General features: G+C 43.5%; 1 protein-coding gene across 3 annotated transcripts in view; it reads left to right on the top strand.

Annotated features, from left to right (window-relative positions):
* Positions 1–25,636, top strand: part of IL20RB (interleukin 20 receptor subunit beta) — a 48,432-nt gene that overhangs the window by 1,042 nt on the left and 21,754 nt on the right. The window contains exons 1-4 of one of the 3 annotated variants that reach the window (XM_033212556.1): positions 2,532–2,635; positions 16,946–17,072; positions 18,634–18,824; positions 24,774–24,898. In XM_033212556.1, the coding sequence (XP_033068447.1) occupies positions 16,999–17,072; positions 18,634–18,824; positions 24,774–24,898 (390 nt within the window). In that variant the 5' untranslated portion in view covers positions 2,532–2,635; positions 16,946–16,998. Of the gene's footprint in view, positions 1–2,531; positions 2,657–16,945; positions 17,073–18,633; positions 18,825–24,773; positions 24,899–25,636 lie in introns of those variants that run through there. The other 2 variants (XM_033212557.1, XM_033212555.1) reach the window with 2 other exon arrangements.

The following is a 25,636-nucleotide window of genomic DNA, read 5'->3' as shown; positions in this document are numbered from 1 at the left end:
CTCTCTCTCTCTCTCTGTGTGTGTTTTACACAGAACTAATTTAATTATTCTAGTTAGTTTAAATCAGGCAACAAATCAGTACTAAGACAATTTGCAAAGGTGTAAAACTGGCTTAAACATCAAATTTATGGTGTTTTTTCTTAGTTTAAAAACCTTCACAGCTCCCAGTTGTTCAGCACATGGTGTCCAAATTCTGTTGTTTGTCTCTCATCACTCAGCATATTCAGGCCCCACCCTATATTTATTTAACCCTATTTCTCACTACTCCTTGAAAACAAATATGGACTACAAGCAGCTGCTGGTTTAACAGTCAGCATATTATACCTTCATTTCCTCTTTCTGGCCTTTATTGTTATAATTTCCCACCAGAAGCACCATCTTCAGTTTTTCCTTCTATGTCTTTTCAAGACTTCTCTCTTCTTTGACCCCAGGTACTTTAGCTTCGGGTGGTTACTGCTCTTTCCAGCACTGGCCTGGAGGGCCAGGGCCTGGGCATCTTTTCTGGTGTCCCCACATCCCCTAGCACAGGCTAAGCATGCTGGTTGTTTGGTTAGTTAGTTGGTTATTTAGTTGTTGGAACAAAACTGTTGCCAATAAAACATCCCTCCACTAAGCTGAAATGAGAAGATGGGAGGGTGAATGAGAGGAGGAAAGCCCAGCATTTTTTGACTTGACCTTTTCTTCAATGACGCCAGTCTTATAAGTCTTTTCTTGAAAACTCCTGTTTTAAACAGATCTGGAGGTGAGTGTGCACTTCTGACACTTATAAACTTACATAGAAAACACACACACACCAAAAAACCTCAGTGGTGAAATCACAAGGATGTCAGAGCCAGAGAGACCTGTGTGTGAGTTTTGGCTCTGTCACTCACTAGCTCAGGATTGAATCATGTAACGTCAGTTTCCCTACCTGTGAAGTGGTCGTAATAGCCACTTTGAGGTTATGAGGGGTTAAATAAGATGACATAAACAAAAGCACTTTGAAGACTTCAACATTTCCCCACCCCGAAATGTTAGTTATTGTTATCTGTTGGTTATACAGATGATGGTATCAGTAGATAATTGCTTTAGCTGAGGTTGCCTTTATGCAGTTTTGACCATTTCCTCTGGATTGTGTAGGTGCCTGTGATGAATTCTGCAAATTCTGAATGAACTTCTATTGGTTACTAGATCACTGGACAGATGGGTAGAGTTGTGGCTGTGTTTTTTGTTTGTTTGTTTGTTTTGTTTTGTTTTTGAGATGGAGTCTCACTCTGTCGCCAGGCTGGAGTGCAGTGGTACGATCTTGGCTCACTGCAACCTCCACCTCCCGGGTTCAAGCGATTATCCTACCTCAGCCTCCCAAGTAGCTGGGACTACAGGCACATGCCACCACGCCCAGCTAATTTTTGTATTTTTAGTAAAGACAAGGTTTCACCGTGTTGGCCAGGATGGTCTCAATCTCTTGACCTCGTGATTTGCCTGCCTTGGCCTCCCAAAATGCTGGGATTACAGGCGTGAGCCACCGCACCCGGCCATGGCTGTCTTTCATAGAAATCATTTGCCTTGTCCTGTCCCTCCCAAATAATAGTGTGTGATTCAGAAAGCTGATTCTGCTACCAATAGTAATAATAACAATGACAGTCACAACTGCTATTTCTGAGTACACATTTTGCCTTAGGTTAGCAAAAATGTTCTCTTGACTTCTCACATGAATCCTGCAAGGTGGGTGTTATCCCCATTCCACACATTAGGGATACAGACTAAGAGAGGTTCAGTTATTTGTCCAAGTACATATATCTAGTAAGTGGGGGAATTGGGATTTGATGATGGTTTGGTCTGCTCCAGAGCCTGAGCCCTTTATACTTCTCTGCAGAAGAAGCTGAGACCTTAAAACAAGGTAGAAGAAGGGAGGAGGGACAAAGGAAAGGAAATAAAGAAAATGGTGCTACCTTTTCTAATGCATTAGCCTTAAAGGCTGTTAGAGGTAAAGGTGACAGAAGATAGAGGTAAAGGTGGCAGAAGAAGAAGATAAAGGGAGTGGACGTCAGACCCACTGAGCGTGCTTCAGAGAAGAGATGCAAAGATTTTTGCATGGAAAGGTTGCCCCAGGGCTTTATGGTGGGTAGGCTTCACGCTACTTCTCTTGGACTGACTCACTCAAGGTTTTATGAAATAGGTGTTCAGCAGCAAAAAGGGTCTGATTTAAAGACGAATGAAGGTTAAAAGAGTTAGACCTAGGCTAATTTCCCCAAGGAAGCCAAAGCTTAGTTTACTTGTTCAACTTTCATTCTTTTAACACCATTTATGTACCAGGTTCTGGGATGTGTGCTGATTGCAGAGATTTTAAAATTTGTCTTCAGGGAGCCTAAGAGCCTGCTGGGAAGTACACTAAAGTCTTTGACATTTGGGAATTTAACAAAATTTTAACTATTCTTTAGTCACCAGAAGTAAAGTGTAGATCTGTGGTTCCCAATCTCAAATGCACATTGGAATTACCTGGGGAACTTTTTAAAAGCTAAATTCCGTGACTTCACAGCTAGAGATTCTGAGTTAATCTAGGGTGCTGTCTGGATGTTGGGACTTTTTCAAAACTCCATGGGTGGGGCTCCTTAGAGAAGTGATTGATTCCAGGACTGGGCAGGGAAAAAACAAGATGAGACAAGAGCATTTTGTGGTAAGTAATGAAGTGATTATAAAAAGATGAGGGCCTAAGTTTAACAGTTAACATAGTATCCTGGATTGGATCCTGGGATAGAAGAAAGACCTTAGTGGAAAAACTAGTGAAATTGAAATAAACTCTGGAGTTTAGTCAACAATAATGTGCCAATATTGGCTTTTTAGTTTTGACCAATGTTTTATGGTTACATAAGATGTTAGCATTCAGGAAGTTGGGTGAAGGATATATAGGAACACTGTGTACTATCTCTGCAATTATTCTGTAAATCTAAAAGTATTCCAAAAACTTAAATATCTATTAATAAAAATAACATGAGTAAAAGGGGTGGGAACAAGTTAAAAGGACACAGGCAACTTGAAAGTATTCCCATTGGCCAAAAGCTAGAACAATTTGAATAACAAAATAACAATAGGGTTGGACTTTACAGAATAAATTAAAATATCCATGAGTCCATACTGGTAAAAATAAATAATTGAATAAATAAATAAATGGTGGAGAAGGAACAGCTCTTCTTCACAAAAGAATACAATTAAATAAAATATCACTACTAGAACATCACAGCAATAATTGTTACAAGAAATATCCATCAGTAGATGTTAAAATTAATAGGTGAAAGTTTGAGGAGAAATGGAATATTTGCACAGTCTCAAAGTATCTCCCCCAAGGTATTTATTAACTATACAGGGGAAAATGGTAGTTTTACAGTAGAGACACTTTCTTAACCAAGTGATCAGGGCAGTTAACATCACCGGTAATAAAGTGTATTGATATCATGTACTCCCTGTGAGTGTCTGGAAAAAATGTGTAACCTCAATCAAATCATGTGAAAATATCAGACAAAACCAAACTGAGATATGTTCTACAGAGCAACTGATGAGTACTCCTAAAAAAATGTCAAGGTTGGCCAGGTGTGACTATAATCCCAGCACTTTGGAAGGCCAAGGCAGGCGGATCACGAGGTCAGGAGATCGAGACCATCCTGGCCAACATGGTGAAACCCTGTCTTTACTAAAAATACAAAAATTAGCCAAGTGTGGTGACATGTGCCTGTAGTCCCGGCTACTTGGGAGGCTGAGGCAGGAGAATCACTTGAACCTGGGAGGCAGAGGTTGCAGTGAGACAAGATTGCACCACTGCACTCCAGTCTGGCAACAGAACAAGACTTTGTTTCAAAAAAAAAAAAAAAAAAAGTCAAGATCATTAAAAAAGACAAAGACAGACTGAGAACAGGTTGGAGGAGACTAACTAGACATGACAGTTAAATGAAAATCCTGAATTGGATTTTGGCAAAAAAAAAAAAAAAGAAAGAAAAGCATTAGGGAAAAAACTGATGAAATTTGATTAAATACTGAAGCTTAGTTAATAATATTACATTAATATTAATATCTTAATTTTCGATAATTGTGCTATGGTTATGTACATACGGAGGGCTGAGTGAAGAGTATATGAGAGCTGTCTGTATTATTTTGCAACTCTTCTGAAAGTCTGAAATTATTTCAAAATACAGTTAATCTGTTCATTATTTCACTGGGCTAACATCAGGGTATGGGCAGGACTACATTCCTTCTGGAGGTTTTAGAGAATCTGTTTCCCTCTTCCATGGCATGAATGTACTACAGTTTGTCTAACCATTCACCTGTTGAAGGACATCTGGGCCGATTCTAGCTTGACTATGAATATTTGTGTGCAGGTCTTATGTGATATAAAGTTTTCATTTCTCTGAGATAAATGCCGAAGAGTGTAATTGCTAGATCATATAGTAACTACATGTTTAGTTTTACAAGAAACTGCCAAACTATTTTGAAAAAGAGTATCATTTTACATTCCTACCAACAATGTATAAGTGATCCACTTGCTCTGCATCCTTGACAGCATTTGATTTTGTAACTTTAAGAACTTTTAGCCATTCTGATAACTGTGTAATGCTATCTCATTGTGATTGTAATTTGGATTTCCCTAATAACTAATAGCGTGCTTATTTGCCATCTATATATCCCCTTTGGTGAAATGTCTATTCATATCCTTTGCCCATTTTTAAATTGGATTGATTTTTCTACTGCTGAATTTTGAGAATTTTTTATGTGTTCTAGTTACTAGTTCTTTGTGAGATAGTGGTTTGCAATTTTTTTTTCCACTTTGCAAATTGTCATCTCATCCTCTTAACATGGGCTTTTGCATAGCAAAAGTTTTTTAATTTTGATAAAATAAAATCATGTTCTTTCTTTTATGGATTTTGCTTTTGGTGTCAGGTCTAAGAACTTTTTGCCCAGCCCTGAAGATTTTCTCCTGTTTTTTTCCTAAAAGTTTTATTTATTTATTTATTTATTTGTTTGTTTGTTTATTTATTTATTTATTTTTTGAGACGGAGTCTTGCTCTGTCGCCCAGGCTGGAGTGCAGTGGCCGGATCTCGGCTCACTGCAAGCTCCGCCTCCCGGGTTCACGCCATTCTCCTGCCTCAGCCTCCGGCGTAGCTGGGACTACAGGCGCCCGCCACCTCGCCCGGCTAGTTTTTTTGTATTTTTTAGTAGAGACGGGGTTTCACCGTGTTAGCCAGGATGGTCTCGATCTCCTGACCTCGTGACCTCGTGATCCACCCGTCTTGGCCTCCCAAAGTGCTGGGATTACAGGCTTGAGCCACCGCGCCCGGCCCTAAAAGTTTTAGAGTTTTGTATTTTACATTTTTGTGCATAAGGTGTGAGGTTTAGATTGAGGTTCTTTTTTTTTTTTTCCTGCAGATATCCAGTTGTTCCAGTATTACTTGTTTAAAGCCTTTTTTTTTTTTTTGTGAGACATGGTCACACTCTGTCACCCAGGCTAGAGTGTAATGCCGCAATCACAGCTCACTATGGTCTCAACCTCCTGGATTCAGGTGACCTTCCACCTTAGCCTCTGAAGTAGCTGGGATTGTATTAGCTGGGACCACCATTTCTGGCTAATTTTTGTATTTTTTTATAGAGATGGGGTTTTGCCATATTGCCCAGGCTGGTCTCTAACTCCTGAGCTCAAGTGATTCACCTGCCTCGGCCTCCCAAAGTTCTGGGATTACAGGTGTGAGCTGCCATGCCGGGCCTAAAATCCTGTTGGATTTTAGGATTACTTTTGTCTGGAATTATCAAAAAGCAGTTGAGCACATTTGTGTGGATTTATTTCTGGAATCTCTATTCTGTTCCATTTATCTTGGGTCTATTCCTTTGCCAATACTACATAGCTTTAATTACTGTAAGTCTTGGAATTGGGTAAATTGATTCCTCTCACTTTATAATTAAAATGGTTTTAGTTATTCTAGTTTCTTTGTTTTCTTTCTCTCTCTCTTTCTTTCTTTCTTTTCCTTCCTTCCTTCCTTCCTTCCTTCCTTCTTCCTTCCTTCCTTCCTTCCTTTCTTTCTTTCTTTCTTTCTTTCTCTTTCTTTCTGTCTCTCTCTCTCTCTCTTTCTCTCTCTCTCTCTCTCTCTTTTTTTTTTTGAGATGGAGTCTTGCTGTGTCATCCAGGCTGGAGTGCAGTGGTGCAATCTCAGCTCACTGCAACCTCTGCCTTCCAGGTTCAAGTGATTCTCCTGCCTCAGCCTCCCCCGTAGCTGGGACTACAGGCACGTGCCACCACATTCAGCTAATTTTTTGTATTTTTAGTAGAGACAGGGTTTCACCGTGTTAGCCAGGATAGTCTCGATCTCCTGACCTCATGATCCGCCCCGCCTCGGCCTCCCAAAGTGATGGGATTACAGGCGTGAGACACTGCGCCCAGCTTTGTTTTCTATTTTCTTTATTTCACACCGGGTAAATGTGAACTATTGTTACATGTATATAATGTGTAGTGATAAAGTCAGGGTACTTAGGAGAGTCATCACCTGAGTACAATACATTTTTGTTGACTATAGATAGCCCTACTTTTGGCTGGGCACGGTGGCTCACACCTGTAATCCCAGCACTTTGGGAGGCCGAGGCGGGTGGATCACGAGGTCAGGAGATCAAGACCATCCTGGCTAACACGGTGAAACCCCATCTCTACTAAAAATATAAAAAATTAACCAGGCGTGGTGGCGGGCACCTGTAGTCCCAGCTACTCAGGAGGCTGAGGCAAGAGAATGGCATGAACCTGGGAGGTGGAACTTGCAGTGAACCAAGATTGCGCTACTGTTCCCAGCCTGGGTGACAGAGCAAGACTCTATCTCAAACAAAACAAAACAAAACAAAAAAACCCCTACTCTGCAATCAGGCATTGAATTTATTCCTTCTAACTATATGTTTTGTTTTATTTTTTTGAGACGGAATCTTGCTCTGTTGCCCAGGCTGTAGTGCAATTGCACCATCTCAGCTCACTGCAACCTCTGCCTCCCAGATTCAGGTGACTCTCCTGCCTCAGCCTCCCAAGTAGCTGGGACTATGGGCATGTGCCACCATGCCCAGCTAATTTTTGTATTTTTAGGAGAAACGGGATTTCACCATGTTGGTCAGGCTGGTCTTGAACTCCTGACCTCAAGTGATCTGCCCCCTTGGCCTCCCAAAGTGCTGGGATTACAGGTGCGAGCCACCACGCCCGGCCACTTCTATCTAACTGTATGTTTTTACCATTTAACCTACTTCTCTTCTTCCTCCCCACTCCCACCCACTCACTCTTCCCAGTTTCTGTTATCTGTCTTTTCACTCTCTACCTCTGTATGATAAAATCGTTTAGCTCCCACATATAAGTGAGAACATATGATATTTGTCTTTTTGTGTCTGGCTTGTTTCACTTAAGATACAGTTCAATTCACATTGCTGCCAATGACATGATTCCTTTCTTTTTATGAGTGAATAAATAGTATTCCATTGTGTATATGTACCACATTTTCTTTATCCATTCATCCATTATGGATGCTTAGGTTGATTCCTTATCTTTGCTATTGTGAATAGTGCTGCAATAAACATGAAAGGGGAGGTTTCCCTTTGACATATTGATTTATTTTCCTTTGGGTAGATATCCAGTAGTGGGATGGCTGAATGGAATGTTAATTCTATTTTTAGTTTTTTGAGAGATCTCCATACTGTTTTACATAGTGGCTGTAATAGTTTACATTCCCACCAACAGTGTGTAAGAGTTCCCTTTTCTCTGCATCCTCATCAACACTTGTTATTTTTTGTCTTTTTAGAAATAGCCTTTCTGACCTGGGGTAAGATGACATCTCACTGAGGTTTCAGTTTGCATTTCTCTGATGGTTAGTGATATTGGGCATTTTTTCATATATCTGTCGGCCATTTGTGTGTGTGTGTGTGTGTGTATATATATATATATATATATATATGTTTTTTTTTTTTTTTTGAGACGGAGTCTTGCTCTGTCGCCCAGGCTGGAGTGTGGAGTGCAGTGGCGTGATCTTGGCTCACTGCAAGCTTTGCCTCCCAGGTTCATGCCATTCTCCTGCCTCAGCCTCCTGAGTAGCTGGGACTACAGGCATGTGCCACCACGCCCGGCTAATTGTTTTTGTATTTTTAGTAGAGACAGGGTTCACCATGTTATCCAGGATGGTCTCGATCTCCTGACCTTGTGATCCGCCTGCCTCGGCCTCCCAAAGTGCTGGGATTACAGGCTTGAGCCACCGCGCCCGGTCTGTATATCTTCTTTTGAGAAATGTCTACTCATGTCCTTAGCCCACTTTTGGGGTTTTGTTTTTTTAATGTTATTTGAGTTTTTTGTATAGTCTGGATATTACTCTGTTGTTGGATGAATAGTTTGCAAATATTTCCTCCCATTCAATGGATTGTCTCTTTACTCTGCTGATTGTTTCCTTTGGTGTGCAGAAGCTTTTTAGTTTAATACAGTCCCGTTTGTCTCTGATTTTTGCAACAGTCTCAGGAGGATTGATATTAGTTCTTCTTTGTATTTTTGGTAGAATTCAGCTGTTAATCCATCTGACCCTGGGATTTTTTTGGTGGGAGATTTCTTATTAATGATTCAATCTTGCTATTCATTATCCATCATTAAGGTTTTCTTTTTCTTCCTGATTCAATCTTGGTAGGTTGTATGTGTCCAGGAGTTATCCATTTCTTCTAGGTTTTCCAGTTTGTCAGCCTATAGTTGTTCATAACAGTCTCTGATGATTTTATGTGGTATCAGTTGTAACATTTCCTTTTTAATTTCTGATATTCTTTATTTGGGTTTCCTCTCTTCTTGTTTAGTCTAGCTAGTGGTTTTAAGATCAACTTTGTTAATCTTTTTGAATAATTTTTTTTTCATTTTCTTGACCCTTTGTATTTTTTTAGTCTCTAATCTGCTCTGATGTTTATTATTTCCTTTTTTCTTCTAATTTTAGGTTTGCTTTGTTCTTGTTTCCAGTTCCTTGAGGTGCATTGTTAGATTATTAATTTTAATATTTCTACTTCTTCAATGTAAGCATTTATTGATATAAATGTCCCTCTTATTACTGCTTTTGATGTATCCCACAGATTTTGCTATGTTGTGTTCGATTTTTATTTGTTTCGAGAAATTTTAAATTTTCCATGTTAGTTTCTTTGTTGACCCAATGGCCATTCAAGATTATGTTGTTTAATTTTCTTTTTCTTTTTTTTTTTTTTTTGAGATGGAGTCTTGCTCTGTCGCCCGGGCTGGAGTGCAGTGGCCGGATATCAGCTCACTGCAAGCTCCGCCTCCCGGGTTTACACCATTCTCCTGCCTCAGCCTCCCGAGTAGCTGGGACTACAGGCGCCCGCCACCTCGCCCGGCTAGTTTTTTGTATTTTTTTAGTAGAGACGGGGTTTCACCGTGTTAGCCAGGATGGTCTCGATCTCCTGACCTCGTGATCCACCCGTCTCGGCCTCCCAAAGTGCTGGGATTACAGGCTTGAGCCACCGCGCCCGGCCAATTTTCATGTACTTAAACTGGACTTTAGACCGGTTTACGTTTTTCTGGATATTGATTTCTAGTTTTATTCCATTGTGGTCTGAGAAGATACTTGATAGGATTTTGATTTTTAAAAATTTGTTGGCTGGGCACAGTGTCTCACACCTGTAATCCCAGCACTTTGGGAAGCCAGAACGGGCGGAACATGAGGTCAGGAGATTGAGACCATCCTGGCTAACACGATGAAACCCTGAAACCCCATCTCTACTAAAAATCAAAAAAAAAAAAAAAAAAATTAGCCAGGCAAGGTGGCACATGGCTGTAATCCCAGCTACTCAGGAGGCTGAGGCAGGATAATTGCTTGAACCCGGGAGGCGGAGTTTGCAGTAAGCTGAGATCATGCCACTGCACTCCAGCCTGGGTGACAAGAGCTAGATTCTGTTTCAAAAAAAAAAAAAATTATTAACACTTGTTTTGTGACCTAACATATGGTTTATTTTGGAGAATATTCCATAGGCTGATGAAAAGAATATATATTCTGCAGTTGTTGGATATAATATTCTGTAAATATCTTTTAGGTCCATTTGGTCTAAAGTCCAGTTTAACTACAATGTTTCTTTGTTGATTTTCTGTCCAGATGATCTGTCTAATGCTGAGAGTGGAGTGTTAAAGTCCCCCGTCCCCAATCATTATATTGCAGTCTTTCTCTTTAGCGGTAGTAATATTTGCTTTAAGACTCTGGGTGCTCCAGTATGGGCTGCATATATATTTAGAATTGTTGTATCTTCTTGCTGGATTGATCCATTTATCACTATATAGTAAACTTCTTTGTCTCTTTTTAATTGCTTTTAACTTGAAGTGTCTATCTTATTTGATATAAGTATAGCTACTCCTCCTTGCTGTTGGTTTTCATTTGTGTGGAATATATTTTTCCATCCCTTTTACTCCATATATGTCTTTACTGGTAAGGTGAATTTCATGTAGGCAGCATATAGCTGGAACTTTTTTTTTCCATTTATTCAGTCGTTTTATATCTTTTAAATGGAGAATTTAATCCATTTATATTCAAGGTTATTAATGATATGTGAGGTTTTTTTTCCTGTCATATTGTTAAATTTTTTTCTGTTTGTTTTACATATTATTTAGTTTTTTCTTTTTCTCCTATTGTTCATTGTGTTTTGGTGGATTTCTGTAGCAGTACCATTTGAGTCCTTTCTCTTCCTCCTTTGTGTGACTGCTTTACCAGTGAGTTTTATACTTTCATGTGATTTCATAACGGTAAATGTTATTCTTTCACTTCCAGGTTTAGGACTCCCTTGAACATTTCTTGTAGGTCTGGTCTAGTGGTAACAAATTCCCTCAACATTTGTTTGTCTGGTAAAGACTATTTCACCTTGATTTATGAAGGATGATTTTGCCAGATATAATATTCTTGGCTAGCGGGTTTTTCTTTTTTTCCTTTCAGCACTTTGAATATATCATTCTATTCTCTTCTGGCCTGTGCAATTTCTGCTGAGAAATCCACTGATGGGGTTTCCATCAGACTGGATGCTTTTTTTCTGGCTGTTTTTAGGATTTGCTCTTTATCTTTGACTTCAGACAGTCTAACTATAATGACCATTTTACATTGTATCTCTCTGGACATCATGAGCCTCCTGTAACTAGATGTGTAAATATCTTGCTAGACATAGGATGTTTTAATATATTATTTGGTTAAATAGGCTTTTTAGTCCTTTTGTTCTTTCTTTCCCCTTAGGGACACTGACAATAAATAAATTCAATTGCTTTGTGTTATCTCAAATGTTACGAAGCTTTTGTTCATTCTTTTCAAAAACTTTTGAGTGGATTATTTCAAAAGACCTGTCTTCAAGTTCTGGGATTCTTTCTCCTGCTTGATCTAGTCTATTGTTGAAGCTTTCAAATGTATTTTGTATTTCTTTCAATGAGTGTTCAGTTTCAGAATTTCTATTTGGTTCTTTTAAAAAATATCTCTCTCTTTGGAAATTTCTCATTTATATTCTGAATTGTTTTTCTGATTTCTTTTTATTGTTTTTCCAAATTCTCTTGTATCCCACTGAGCTTCTTAAATATCAATATTTTTAATTCCTTCTCTGGGATTTCAAAAATTTATTTTTGATTAAGGTCTATTGCTGGAGAATTGTGTTCCTTTGGAGATGTCATATGTCCTTACTTTTTCATGTTTCTTGTGTTCTTATATTGGTATCTGTACATCTGTTATAACAGTTTCTTCTTCCCAGTTTTGAGTTTACTTCCATAGGGAGGACGTTTTCCTGAAGATGTACATACGGTGTTCATTGGCTATAGCATTTGGCTTTTATTTATTTATTTTTATTTATTTATTTTTTTGAAATGGAGTCTTGCTTTCTTGCCAGGCTGAAGTGCAATGGTACAATCTCGGCTCACTGCAACCTCCACCTTCCGGGTTCAAGCAATTCTCCAGCCTCAGCCTCCTGAGTGGCTGGGACTACAGGCACATGCCACCACGCCCAGCTAATGGTTGTATTTTTAGTAGATATGGGGTTTCACCATGTTAGCCAGGATGGTCTTGATCTCTTGAGCTTGTGATCCGCCCACTTCTGCCTCCCAAAGTGCTGGAATTACAGGTGTGAGCCACTGTGCCTGGCCCATTTTTGCTTTTATTCTGGGTACTTTGGCTGCAGCATTAGTAGTATCTCTGATTTCATCAGTGGGTTAGGGTACAGTTATTGGAGTCTGTGGTGAAGTTGTGCTGTGGGATGCCAGGTGGGCCAGTCTACAGGCCCCAATTTTGGCACTGGTGGTCTGAGTATGCCTATCCTTGTGTCCCAGGGTTGGGTATGCTGGCACTGATGTTGGTGGTTACCAGCACGTTGATTCTTGGGCCTCCACATGACTTGCTTGCTGGCAGTGGTAGTGGTGGACTGGGCAGGCAAGAGGGTTCTTGGGGCCCTAGACAGCTAGCATGGCACAAGTGATGGCAGTAGCAGTGGCAGGATAATTATCTGAGTTCTAAGAGTTGTCCTTTTATGATGGCAGTGGGTGTGATGGGCTGTGTAGGCCAGTCTCCAGGACTGCAGGTGGTACTTGCCAGCTGATGTGATGGCAGCTGAGAGTTTAGACCCAACCTCAGGACCCCAGAAGGAGTACTCAGGTACCCAAGGTGCCCTTGTCACCCTCCAAGGCCGTGGGCTATGTGCTGTGTCTCAGAGAAGGCAGTGAAGCTGGGTTGGGTGAGCTTGTACTCAGGCCCTTCAAAGTGGGAGCAGGCACCAGTCATGGTGGGTAGGGGTCAGGGCAATCCTCAGGTCTCAGGTGGAATGCATGGGTGAGGAGTTGTAGTAGCCATGCTGAGGTCCTCCCACTGGAGAGGGTGGGGCTGACCTCTGTGGCTACAGCCTGGGCCAGTAGGTGGGGAACATGTACCTGTCTCATGCTTCGGCCCTGGTGGGGCTTACCCCCCAGCCCTGGCAGCAGCCGGCCACACCTAACTTGAGCCCTCACCTTGCTGCAGGAGCCCCCAACCAGCTTGTGACTAAGCCCCAGTGGCAGCTTGTGCCTGTTTTCATCCCAGTCTCAGTTCTGGCAGCACTCACTTCCCAGCATTGAGAGCTGCAGCCCATGCCTCACTTGATTCTGAGTCTCAGCTGTGGGAGTTCATTCCCTGTTTGTGCCCTAGTCTCAGCAGCAATAGCTTGAGTTTCTCTAATGGTGCTGCTGGCCACCAGAATAGCATGTGCATCTGCCAAAGACTAGGATTTAAAATGGTGCCTTGCTGTAACTGTTTGGGTCTCAGAAAAAGTATGGGACCCAGCATGAGTTCCCTTCTTGGGACAATTTTGTCCCCCATTCTCCTGGCAGCTCCCTATGTATGTTTTCAGGACTTAGGAGGGTTGAGGAACTCTCTCGCGGCCAGGATTGCATGATTCCATGGTGGGAATGAGGGCCACTGGAAGTCTCTCACTTACTCTTTCCCTACGTTGAGAAGTCACTCTTGGCTGCCAGCTGATCCTAGCCAAGCAGTCTGCCTCTCCTCCTCCTTCCTTGCTTTTGGTGTTTCCTGTAACTTTTCTGTTGAGTTCCAGTGTTCTTTTTTGGATAATGTATTCAAAGTGTGACTGTATATACATGATTCTGGTTCTTCTAAGTGGAGGAGGTAAGCATGAAATGCTTCTGGTAAGCTATCTTGAAACCCCTCCCCCTCCTTTTAGGTATTCTAGTTCCTTTGACTTTTATTATAAAATTTAGGAAAAACTTATCCATGTTAACAAAAAATTTGCTGGACTATCGATAGGAATTGCATTAAACCTATATATCAATTTGGGGGAGAACTGGCATCTTAACTGTTGAATCTTCTAATGCATGAACACAGTATGTCTCTCCATTTATTTAAATCTTCTTTGACTTCATTTAGCATTGTGGAGTTTTCCCTGTACAAACCCTGAATATATTTTGTTAGATTTACACCTATTTTTTTCAGTGATTATAATTTTAATGTCTGTATATGTGTTTGTTGCTGGTATATAGAAATATAATTTTGTTGTTGAGACGGAGTCTTGCTCTGTTGCCCAGGCTAGAGTGCAGTGGTGCAATCTCAACTCTCTGCAACCTCCACCTCCTGGGTTCAAGCGATTCTTCTGCCCCAGCCTCATGAATAGCTGAGATTACAGGCGTGCACCACCACGCCCAGCTAATTTTTGTATTTTTAGTAGAGATGGGGTTTTGCCATGTTGGTCAGGCTGGTCTCGAACTCCTGAGCTCAGGTGATCCGCCTGCCTCGGCCTCCCAGAGTGCTGGGATTACAGGTGTGAGCCACCGTGCCTGGCCTAGTTTTAGATTTTTTTTTTTAAGATTCTGTGGTATTTTTCTACGTAGCATATCATGTCATTTGCATATAGGGCAAGTTTTACTACTTCCTTTATAATCTGTATTTCTTTTACTTCTTTTGCTTGCCTTATTACAGTGGCTAGAACTTTCAGTAGTATGTTGAATAGGAGTGATAAGAGTGTACATTTTTGCCTGTTCCTGATCTTGCAGAGGAAGCATTCAGTCCTTCACCATTAAGTAAGATGTTAGCTGTAGGTTTTTTGTAGATGGTCTTTATGAAGTTGTGGTAACTCCCTGCTGCTCTTAACTTGAAGAGAGTTTTTGGTTCTGTCTTGGTTTTTCTTTTTCTTTCCTTTTTTTTTTTTTTTCTGAGATGGAGTCTTGCTTTGTTGCCCAGGCTGGCGTGCAATGGCGTGATCTCGGCTCACTGCAACCTCCGTCTCCCAGGTTCAAGCAAGTCTCCTGCCTCAGCCTCCCAGGTAGCTGGGATTACAGGCATGTGTCACCACACCCAGCTAATTTTTCTATTTTTAGTAGAGACTGGGTTTCACCATGTTGGTCAGGCTGATCTCGAACTCCTGACCTCAGGTGATCCACCTGCCTCAACCTCCCAAAGTGCTGGGATTACAGGCATAAGCCACTGCACCAGGCCTGTTTTGTCCTATTTTTCATAATGAATGGATGTGGTAAATCCTTTTTCTGTGTCAATTGATATGATTTATGATTTTATTCTTTACTTTATTGACATGGTAAATTACATTAACTGATTTTCAAATGTTGAACCAGCCCTGCATACCTAGAACAAATCCCACTTGGTCATAGTATACAGTTCTTTTTGTACATTATTGAATTTGGATTGCTAATATTTTGTTGAAGATTTTTGTCTAAGTTTATGAGATATATTTTTATGTAGTTTATGTATCTATTTTCCTTGTTTGATTTTGGTATCACAGTAATACTGGCCTCATAAAGTAAGCTGGAAACTGTTCTTTCCTATTCTGTTTTAGAGGAAATTGCATTTTGTTGATGTTATCTTCTTTAAATGTTTGGTAGCATTTTCCATTAAAACCATATGTGCCTGGAGATTTCATTTCTGAGAGCTTTAAGTTATATAATTAAATTATGTTAATTAATAAATGGATTTGTTGACATAATTTAATTATGTAATTACATTAACTAGTTTTATAAAATGTAGCTGTATATTTATATAGCTTTATATTCCCCAAATAGCTGGCTAGAGAATTTTTTTTTTTATTTACCAGAGGAAGGTGTCAGAGGGGACCATTCCCTGTCCTCCTGTACCACTCCACCCCTTTTCCTTTCCATCCCTTGGGTGATTTCAAGCTTGGAGGTGGGTGGGGTCAGGAAGCCTGCCTTGTGGGTGCTCCCGGTGTTTCCCCACAGAACAGACCATGGATGCTGAGGGTAAGATGGAGGTGCATCACTAGGCCCCTACATTAGCGAAGGAGCAGGGAAACCAGGTGGGGTGTCCCCAGCAGCCTTCCATCCCTTTGTGGTCACAGGGCTTGATAACGAACAGCAGGTGCCAATCTGGAGATAGGCACAGAGATGAAAAGTCCCGAATGAGGACTCCAGCCCCACCCCTACTATGCTGTAGATGTTATCACTGTACTATAACAGCAAAGAGAGGCAGGTGTTGGGCATTTAAAGAGGAACACAGCAGAGAGTTCAGACTGTACCTTGGGGTGACATGTGAGGATGAAGTTTTTGGTTTTGTGACTGCCCAAAGTCCTTATGAGCAGGTTCACCTTCATAGGGCTCTTTCATTCTCTACAAATCATAGTCCCACTGTGTGCATACTCTGGGCACACTGTGTCTGGGCACACTCTGGGCATACTGGTGTCCCAGACTGACTCAGGGGCCTGCAGTCTTTCTGAGGTGGAGTCGCAGAGCTGGCTTGGTGTCCCACTTGAATGGACTCTCTCCACAGCAGATCTGAGCCTGTACTTCCCACCTGGCAGCTGATGCCCCATTTGGCCTTGCTGAGGGACATGAAAGGATGTGCTTTGGCATCTGAGGATGGCAGTGGCAGGAGAGGGAGGTGATGAGAATGTTGTGGTAGTCTGCATGGGTTTTCCATGAATGATTAAGAGGCTCATGTTTATGCAACTTGCTTAAAGCCACATAGTAAGTGGCAGAGTCGCTGGATCCTGGTCAGTCTAACAGAAGAGTCATAAATAATGTGACTTAGTTTTCTCATTTGTACAATGGAAAAACTAATGGTCTTTACCTCCCAGTATGGTCATGAGAATTCAATGAGACAATCATGTAAAAATCCAGCACATGGCCTAGATAGAACATGGTAAGTATTAGATAAATATTAGTCATTATTAATATTGATATGTCATTTATCAACAAAATCAGAATTACAATGATGGTACCAAAAATTTAGCATTAACATAAGTATGATAAAATTAGAGTTGTTTCTGGTTTATAAACATGTGAGGCCTTTTTTTTTTTTTCTGGAGACAGAGTCTCATTCTGTCGTCCAGTCTGGAGTGCAGTGGCACAATCTTGGCTCACTGCAACCTCCGCAGGTGAGGCCCTTCATTAGACATTAATTTGAAGCTGTGGCATTCTCCCACTATGAGCCCACCTGTCAGCCAGGCTATCTGCCTTGATCCTAGATGAAGTGGCCATTCTGCCTGCCCCTCAGAACCTCTCTGTACTCTCAACCAACATGAAGCATCTCTTGATGTGGAGCCCAGTGATCGTGCCTGGAGAAACAGTGTACTATTCTGTCGAATACCAGGGGTGAGTTTTGTTTTTTTTTTAATCTTATTTTTAATAGTTCTTCTCCTTTAGGCAGAAGTTGGTTCCTGAAGGCATAGCCTTTCCTCCTGAGCCCAAGGTGGCTTTTTGAGTCCAGGGATAGATTATCCCCAATGATCTACCCCCTCTGTCTGCATAGGCATTGAAAGAGTTGAAGAAGCAAGGGAAATTGTTCCATGGATTTGACAGTGAACTCTCTGGGAAGACGAACGTGCCTAACACATTTTGTTGGAGTTCTTTTAAAAAGTGAATCAACTGTTCAACAGGTTTGACTCTGACTTGAGATGGATAAATCACTGGAGACTCAGATGCTTTAAGGGTGGAGAAGTCCTTACTTTTCCTGACTATAAGCTTATACCTAGAGCCAAAACAAACTATAACCCTAAAGGTCAGCTGGCCCTGGGGCCAAGCAGGCTCTAGTCTTCTCCAGGTGACCAGGTACTTGCAGCTATTGAAGATTGATAAGGACACAGAAATTGCTCCATGTATTTCATTAACAATGAGTACAGGCTGAGCACCTACATGTGTAGATATTCTTCTAGGCTCAGGGATGCAGTTGACAAGGTTTCTGGATTTTGAGAGCTTACATCTAGAGGAGGATATAGATGGTAAATATATTAGGCCAGCATTCCTTAGTATGGTAGCCACCAGCCACAGCTGGTTATTTAAATTTAAATTAAATTAAATTAAAATGTCTTTTTCCTGCCACACTGGTCACATTTTAGGTGTTTAATAGCCACATGCGGCCAGTGGCTACCATATTGAACAACATCGGTTTAGAATATTTGCATCATCACAGAAAGTTTATTTTTGGAAAGCACTGCTCTGGGGAATTTTGGACAGTAATCAGTGCTAGGAGGAACCTAAAAGGCTGATGCCATAGAGAGTTGACGCTGAGTCTCCTTTATATTAGATGGCCTGGGATGGCCTCTCTGAGGAGGTGATATTTATGCCATGTCTGAAGGACAAGAGGAGCTGGCCATGTGAACAGCAGAGGCAGAGCGTTTGAGATGGAATGAACAGCTAGTCAAAGGTCCTAAGGCAAAAAGTGCTCAGCATTTCGGAGAAATGACCAGTGTGGCAAGAATATCATACTTAGGAGCTGAGTGAGAGAGAAGGCCAAAGCATCTCGTAGGCCACTGGCAAGAGTTTGGATCCCATTCTAAGTCCTGTAGGAAGCCAGTAAGGAGAGAAATGTCATGATCTGCTGAGTGGTGAATGGTTTCGAGAATGGCAGGTGTACAAGCTGGGAGACCACGGCAAGGCAAGGAATGACAGTGAGATTAGGGTGACGACCCTGGAGATGAAGAGATAAGAGATACAGACACATTGATGTTTATGCCTAGGTTTCCCCATCTGGCGATAAAAGGAGTAAGGGAGAACAGATGGTTGGTAAGGAGGAGAGTGGAGGAGCTGGGATAATGAGCAAGTACTTACTTTACTTACCTGTACAAAGTAGGAGAATGAAGGCAGTTACTTGCAACCATAACAGAGCCTGTGTCAGAGGGGCTGGTGTAACTCTGTGCCCTCCTCTCTTTAACAGGGAGTATGAGAGCCTGTATGTGAGCCACATCTGGATCCCCAGCAGCTGGTGCTCACTCACTGAAGGTCCTGAGTGTGATGTCACTGATGACATCACGGCCACTGTGCCATACAACCTCCGTGTCAGGGCCACACTGGGCTCACAGACCTCAGCCTGGAGCATCCTGAAGCATCCCTTTAATAGAAACTCAAGTAAGGCCCTTCTCTCCTTACACTCCCACCCCCACCAGCTACTCCTTTGGGAACCATGTTCACCTAGACTTTCTAGACTTTTTTTTTAACATCAAAATAGTCCTGCAAAGCCAGGGTATTGTGAACACAAACAACCCTTACTGGTACATTTGAAAAATTGCCAACTGCTTTCTACATGCTGCTCTCTCTCATGCCCTTTAACTTTACAAGGCATTCCTGGTTGTCTGTGTCAGGGAGTGCAGGTGTTGGGGATGCTGACACTGGGAACCTGGAAGGAAAGCTGCTCTGGAAGTGAAGAGATGGCACCAGGACTGCTGCTCCCTACCCTGATTGTGCCTCTATAAATCTTACACTGCCTCCCACTTGATGCCTCATTGACTGCATATTTACTGCCCATGTAATCAGCTTTGTTGTGCAAGAGGATTTATAGATTTAACAGAGCCACCGGAAAATTGCCCGTCTATAATGACTTCTGTGGGAAATAAATAACTTTTCTTTTGGAGTGGTACCTGGAAAAGGATTGAGAAAGAAGTAATAGAGGAATCCAGATAGGTGGCCAAATATAGCTGAGTACAAGCACTGGCCATTGTGTAAAAGGACGTGTGTGTTTGGGGAACAGAGGAGGCAAGGGCTGATGGGCAGGGGGTAAGGAAGCAGCTGATCATGTAGTGAAGGGCTCTGACATGAAGCTTGACCAAGTCAGTAGAGGGGAGCCATGAAAGATGAGAGGATCTAGACCAGGTATATCTTTTTTTTTTTTTTTGATATGGAGTCTCACTCTGTCGCCCAGGCTGGAGTGCAGTGGCGCAATCTCGGCTCACTGCAACCTCCTGGGTTCATGTCATTCTCCTGCCTCAGCCTCCCAAGTAGCTGGGACTACAGACACGCAACACCATTTTGGCCAGCTGTTCTTGAACTCCTGACCTCAAGTCATCTGCCTGCTTCGGCCTCCCAAAGTGCTGGGATAACAGGCGTGAGCCACCACACCCAGCCGACCAGGTCTATCTTACAAAACAACCACTCTGACTGCTGTGTGGAAAGGGAACCAGAGTAGGGCAAGCCTGCAGGGCAGGGGAAGAGCAAGGAGGGGGTTGTAATACTCCTACTGATCCCAAGAGTTTGGAAGGGGATGGGAAGGAGATGATGAATCCAAGAAACATGACTGATTTAGAAAGGACAGAGCTTAGGGACCAAGTTTGTGGGGATGGAGAAGGGAGAGAGAATGATGGTGTCCAGCTGCCGACTGGAGTTGGTGAGAACACCAACTAAGGCCACTGGTCTTGAAGAATAGGAGACACCCCAGGTTTTGAGAATGAGATTTCTGCAAGATGTCATGTCATGGATGTCTGATTGGCAGCCGGAAATCAGTCTCTGAGGCTCAGAAAGCTTAAAGCCAGATACATAACATGAAGTGGTTTTGTTCATTTGTTTGTTTTATTTTGTTTTTGAGGTGGGGTCTTGCTCTGTTGCCCAGGCTGGAGTGCAGTGGCGCCAACACAGCTCACTGCAGCCTTGACCTCCTGGGCTCAAGTGATCCTCCTGCCTCAGGCCCCCAAGAAGCTGGGACTACAGGCACACGCCACCACACCTGACTAATTTGTTTTTGTATTTTTGGTAGAGATGGGGTTTCACCATGCTGCCCGGGCTGGCCACAGACTCCTGAGCTCAAGTGATCCTCTTGCCTCAGGCTCACGAAATGCTGGGATTATAGGAATGAACCATCACAAGGGGCCATCACAAAGTTAACAGCTAAAGGTTTGGAAGTAGATGAGACTGTCTAGGGACAAGATATTGAAGACAGACAGAGGACAAGGTCCTGGAAAACCTCAGACTTTAAAATGTGGGTGGAGGGAAGGGCACTAGGGTAGAGAATCATGGTAGGGAGAATAGAACAGCTCCTGAGAGGCTGAAGGAAGCCCCTGGATGGGCCCTTGAGAAAGTAACTTCATGGAGTGGAGAGGATGACCATCTGGCTGCTGCGGTGGAGGACTGCATGGAGGTAGGAAGGGGCAAGGAATGGGTGGGAATGTAACCAGTTTAGAGCTGCAGGAAAGGCAAAATAAGGGTCTTCCTCAGCCTCTGTTTTTGTGATGTGGCAGAAGAGCTTCTGTTGTGAGTGATGGTGGAGGAAGGTTTGGGGCAGAATTTGCAGCATTTGGATGAGTCAAAGGTTACTGAGGAGTATATGATATTAGATGGAAATTAGGAAGGTTTAGAAGAAGGCGAGCCCAAGCTGAAGAGCAGAGGAGGGAAGGGATGGGGCAGGAATAGGACCATTGGAATGGGATAACAAAAGGAATTTTGGTGCAGATCATGGGCTCCTTTGCCCAGGCCTCCTTCCCAGGCACAAGGACTGAAATGGAATGGAATGGAGTGACTTCATAGAATGGAGAGGATGATCATCTAGCTGAATTTGTTCCAGGAGGAGTTGGTCGAAGTGGCAGGATCTGGGGGAGATTAAGGAGCCCTGGAGGGCACTGCAAAACTGCCACTACCTGCAGTGCCCAGGCAGCACCCAGCACTACCTCCCTCGGGCTCCTAAGAGCATGGGGATCCGGCCAAGACCATTGCTGGGGGCTGGCAGCTGTTGTTGGAAAGCAGACATGGGTCACATAAAGATAAGGGAGTGCCTGCAAAACTATGTGGGTGGGGATGTGCTGTAACACCTTGTACTTAAGGAGGCCAGTATAAACAGGAAAAGAGCTTGCTGCAGGGGGAGCTGAGGTACAGGAGTCTGTACTTGCATCAGAAGATGGAAGATAACGGTTCTATGAGATCCCTCTGTGATCCAAGCGAATGAACTGGGGTGGCATCATGATCTCTTAAAGGTATTAAGTTTGTCCTCTTCCATTTGAAAAAGGCCACTCAGACTTCTCTGTAGGAATATGAAAAATCTTGATTTAAGGCTCTCCTGAAAAGGATCCCTACTCTCTCTCTCTCTCTCTCTCTTTTTTTTTTTTTTTTTTGAGGCGGAGTTTTGCTCTTGTTGCCCAGGCTGGAGTGTAATGGCACGATCTTAGCTCACTGCAACCTCCGCCTCCTGGGTTCTAGCGTTTCTCCTGCCTCAGCCTCCCAAGTAGCTGGGATTACAGGAATGTGCCACCATGCTTGGCTAATTTTGTATTTTTAGTAGAGACAGAGTTTCACCATGTTGGCCAGGCTGGTCTCCAACTCCTGACCTCAGGTGATCCACCGACCTCAGCCTCTCAAAGTGTTGGGATTACAGTGGGATTACAGGCATGAGCCGCTACGCCTAGCTGAGGGTCCACACTCTTAAAAGGAAGCTTTATTGAGAGCAAAGATTTTTTTTTTTTTTTTTTTTTTGAGACAGAGTCTCACTCTGTCGCCCAGGCTGGAGTGCAGTGGTGCCATTTCGGCTCACTGCAAGCTCCGCCTCCCAGGTTCACGCCACTCTCCTGCCTCGGCCTCCTGAGTGGCTGGGACAACAGGTGCTCGCCACCTTGCCCGGCTAATTTTTTGTATTTTTAGTAGAGACGGGATTTCACTGTGTTAGCCAGGAGGGTCTCGATCTCCTGACCTCGTGACTCGCCCGCCTCGGCCTCCCAAAGTGCTGGGATTACAGGTGTGAGCCACCGCGCCCGGCCTGAGAGCAGAGATTTTTAACTTTGCACATTCGAGTCACAGGGGAGCTTTAGAATCACTTATCCTGGGGCCCTTCCACAGAGAGTCTGGTTTGAATGATCTGCATGCATCTTGTTCACTGGGAGTTTAAAATTCTTCCCAGATTATTTTTATGTACAGCCAGGGTTGAGATCCACTAGTAAAGAGACTAAACACCCCACACGAGGGAGGTAGAAATGTAGAAAGAAATGGGCTCACATTCTGTAGATTAACTCTGTGACTCTGGGCATGTCCCTTAATCTCTCTGTAAAACAGGAACAATGTTAGGCTGGGCGCGGTGGTTCACTTTGGGCGCGGCACTTTGGGAGGCCGAAGTGGGTGGATCACGAGGTCAGGAGATCCAGACCATCCTGGCTAACACAGGGAAACCCCATCGCCTGTAGTCCCAGCTACTTGGGAGGCTGAGGCAGGAGAATGGCATGAACCTGGGAGGCGGAGCTTGCAGTGAGCCGAGATCGCGTCACTGCACTCCAGCCTGGGTGACAGAGCGAGACTCCGTCACAAAAAACCGCCCCCACCTGCCCTCCCCATAAAAAAACAGGAACAATGTTTACCTTCTAAAGCTTCCTGGGCAGATTAAATGAGATAAGCATGCAGAAGGCATAGGACAGAGGTTCCTGCCCTAACGCTGTCGAACAACTCTCCTCTGAACTGAAACTTCAGATTATTTTCTCTAATTCTGGTCTCAATAAAGATGGAGATCAGAAGACCCAATTCTAATCATATCTGACAGAAAAGTCGAGGAGTGAAATATCTGTTTCCCTTCTGGAGGTGTTTCAGAGGTAGTGCTAGTGGTGCTGAGTGGTCATATGAATCTCAGCACTGAATGTGTTTTCTACAGTCGGCCCTGACTTCCCAAGTCCTCCTGACCCCCATCCAGGTAGCTCTCCAACAGCCAAGCATATACACTTCTCTGATGAGGGAGGCAAGGGGGAAAGGCTTTGTTCTCTGAAAACTCCCTCTAGACACTGCCTTTCTTCTGAGTGTCCACTGACCCCAGGGAAGGCAGATTTAGCCCAGAGCATGCCCCAGCCCACTTTCCAATCCAAGACCAGTGATCAGGGTGGCCCTTCTGGTCCTGCAGTATCTGGGTCTGAGAGGCAGGTATAACTCCATCACCAGTAACCAGGGTGTAGAGACTATCTGTGTGGGCCTTCTGCTCTTGGTCTGCTGATGGTAAGGTATTCACAAGGGCTGTGGGCCTCTCTGCTGGGGACCTTACAATACGAAAGATAATGTTTGCGCTTATGCTGTAATTTCTAGAGTTGATTATTGGAATCTGTAAAAAGCCTGTGGGCCGGGTGCATTGGCTCACTCCTGTAATCCCAGCACTTTGGGAGGTCAAGGTGGGCAAACTGCTTGAGCCCGGGAATTAGAGACCAGTCTGGGCAATGTGGTGAAAACCCATCTCTACAAAAAATGCAAACAAAATTAGCTGAGTGTGGTGATGTGTGCCTGTAGTTCCAGCTACTTGAGAGCCTAAGGTGGGAGGATTACCCAAGCCTGAGAGTTCAAGGCTGCAGTGAACCATGCTAGTGCCACTGCACACTTCAGCCTAGGTGACAGTGAGACCCTGTCTGAAAAGAAAAAAAAAAAAAAGCCGGTAACTTGCCAGCATCCCTTACTCAGGATATGAGATGAAAAATAGAATTGGGCTGAGAATAGAATGGCCAGCCGTATTCATGGTCTGCTCATCTGCTGATACAGGAAAGTTGTCAGTAGCCAGTACATGCCACAGATCTATGTGAGTTGTGGGAATGCACGTGGTCCTGCCAGATATGCTCATTCCTAAGGGGCAAAGACTGGGCCTGGCTGTTCAGTATAGACCTGAGCTCACATAGGCATTTGGCAAGCATTAAAATATAGCATCTGCTCACTTAGTGAGCCAAAGTGAGGAGCAATTTTTGCTGAAAAAGTGGTGACAGGAGGGGCATGGATCATAACATTTTAAAAGAGCAAGAGATAATGTTTACTGGAGTTTTTAAGCACTTTTCTTGTGTATATGTGCCTCCTGGAGAAGGAACAGTGGACTTTATTAAAGGATTAAAAAAGAAGAGAATTACAGTATTTGTCATTTGTTTTTTCATTCATTCATCACTCAAAAAGCACCTGAGCATACAGCACCTGAGCACCTGCTGCATACAGGAGAGTATTTGTGTACATGTTTCCATGAGCTTGAAGCTACAGCTGACTCCCTCCCTTCCCTACAGAAACTGAAATATTTCCATAGATGTCACGGTCATTGTGTTCCAGGGAAATCAGCCCTGTCTGGGGCTGGCTTTGACTCTCCTGTTGTCTTGCCAACAGCCATCCTTACCCCACCTGGGATGGAGATCACCAAAGATGGCTTCCACCTGGTTATTGAGCTGGATGACCTGGGGCCCCAGTTTGAGTTCCTTGTGGCCTACTGGAGGAGGGAGCCTGGTGCCGAGGTGAGACTCCAGCCTTGGCCTTTGGGTCAGGCTTCGGGAAAGAAGGCACAGATCTCTGAGGGTGAGCAAGGGAAGGCGGCCCCTGCAGTGCTCACTGGGTGACGTGGGGATGAGCAGTTCTGGGTGAAGTGTGCAAAAGATGGGTATGCTGACCACCCCATCAGTCTCTTCTCCAAAGAACTGCCTTGGTCCATTCAATCATTCCTTGGCTGGGAGCCTTTCCAGGCCACATCTGCTGAAGTGTGGGGCTGCCCCCTTACCCTAAACTCTAACCTAGCTGGATGCACAGTATCTTTTCAATGCCTTTTTTCTCCCTCATCAGCTCATCTCCTCAGCCACTTAGGGGCAGCAGTCAGGATTTCTAGATCAACAGGATGGTTTCAAAAGCACACAAGGCTGGTACAAACCTCCTGAGGGTGTGTATCTTGGCAGGATGAAGAGGTAGAGGCAGGGATCCAGGAGCTGGCTTATGAGTAAACCCATCTAACTATGAGCAGGTGGGCCACGCAGAATGCCCAGGTGGGGTGCTGCCTTCCCCATGGGAAGGGCCCTACAGCCTGGGATGGCTGGGACGCCAGCCCTCACAGAAGGAATAGCCAGACAAGCAGCAGCAGTACAAGGAGTGAAGCATGAGCAGGAACTAGGGGACACTCAGACCTGTGGAGACTCTGTCCAAGCATATGGTGACAAAGCTTAGAGGCCCACTCCAGGCAGCACAAGCAAAGATAGGCTTTATCA

Source organism: Trachypithecus francoisi, unplaced genomic scaffold, assembly GCF_009764315.1.
Source record: "Trachypithecus francoisi isolate TF-2019V2 unplaced genomic scaffold, Tfra_2.0 Lachesis_group0, whole genome shotgun sequence".
NCBI classification, from domain to species: Eukaryota; Metazoa; Chordata; class Mammalia; order Primates; family Cercopithecidae; genus Trachypithecus; species Trachypithecus francoisi.
The sequence above is the reverse complement of the archived record's forward strand: the minus strand, read 5'-3'. Positions and strand labels throughout refer to the sequence as shown.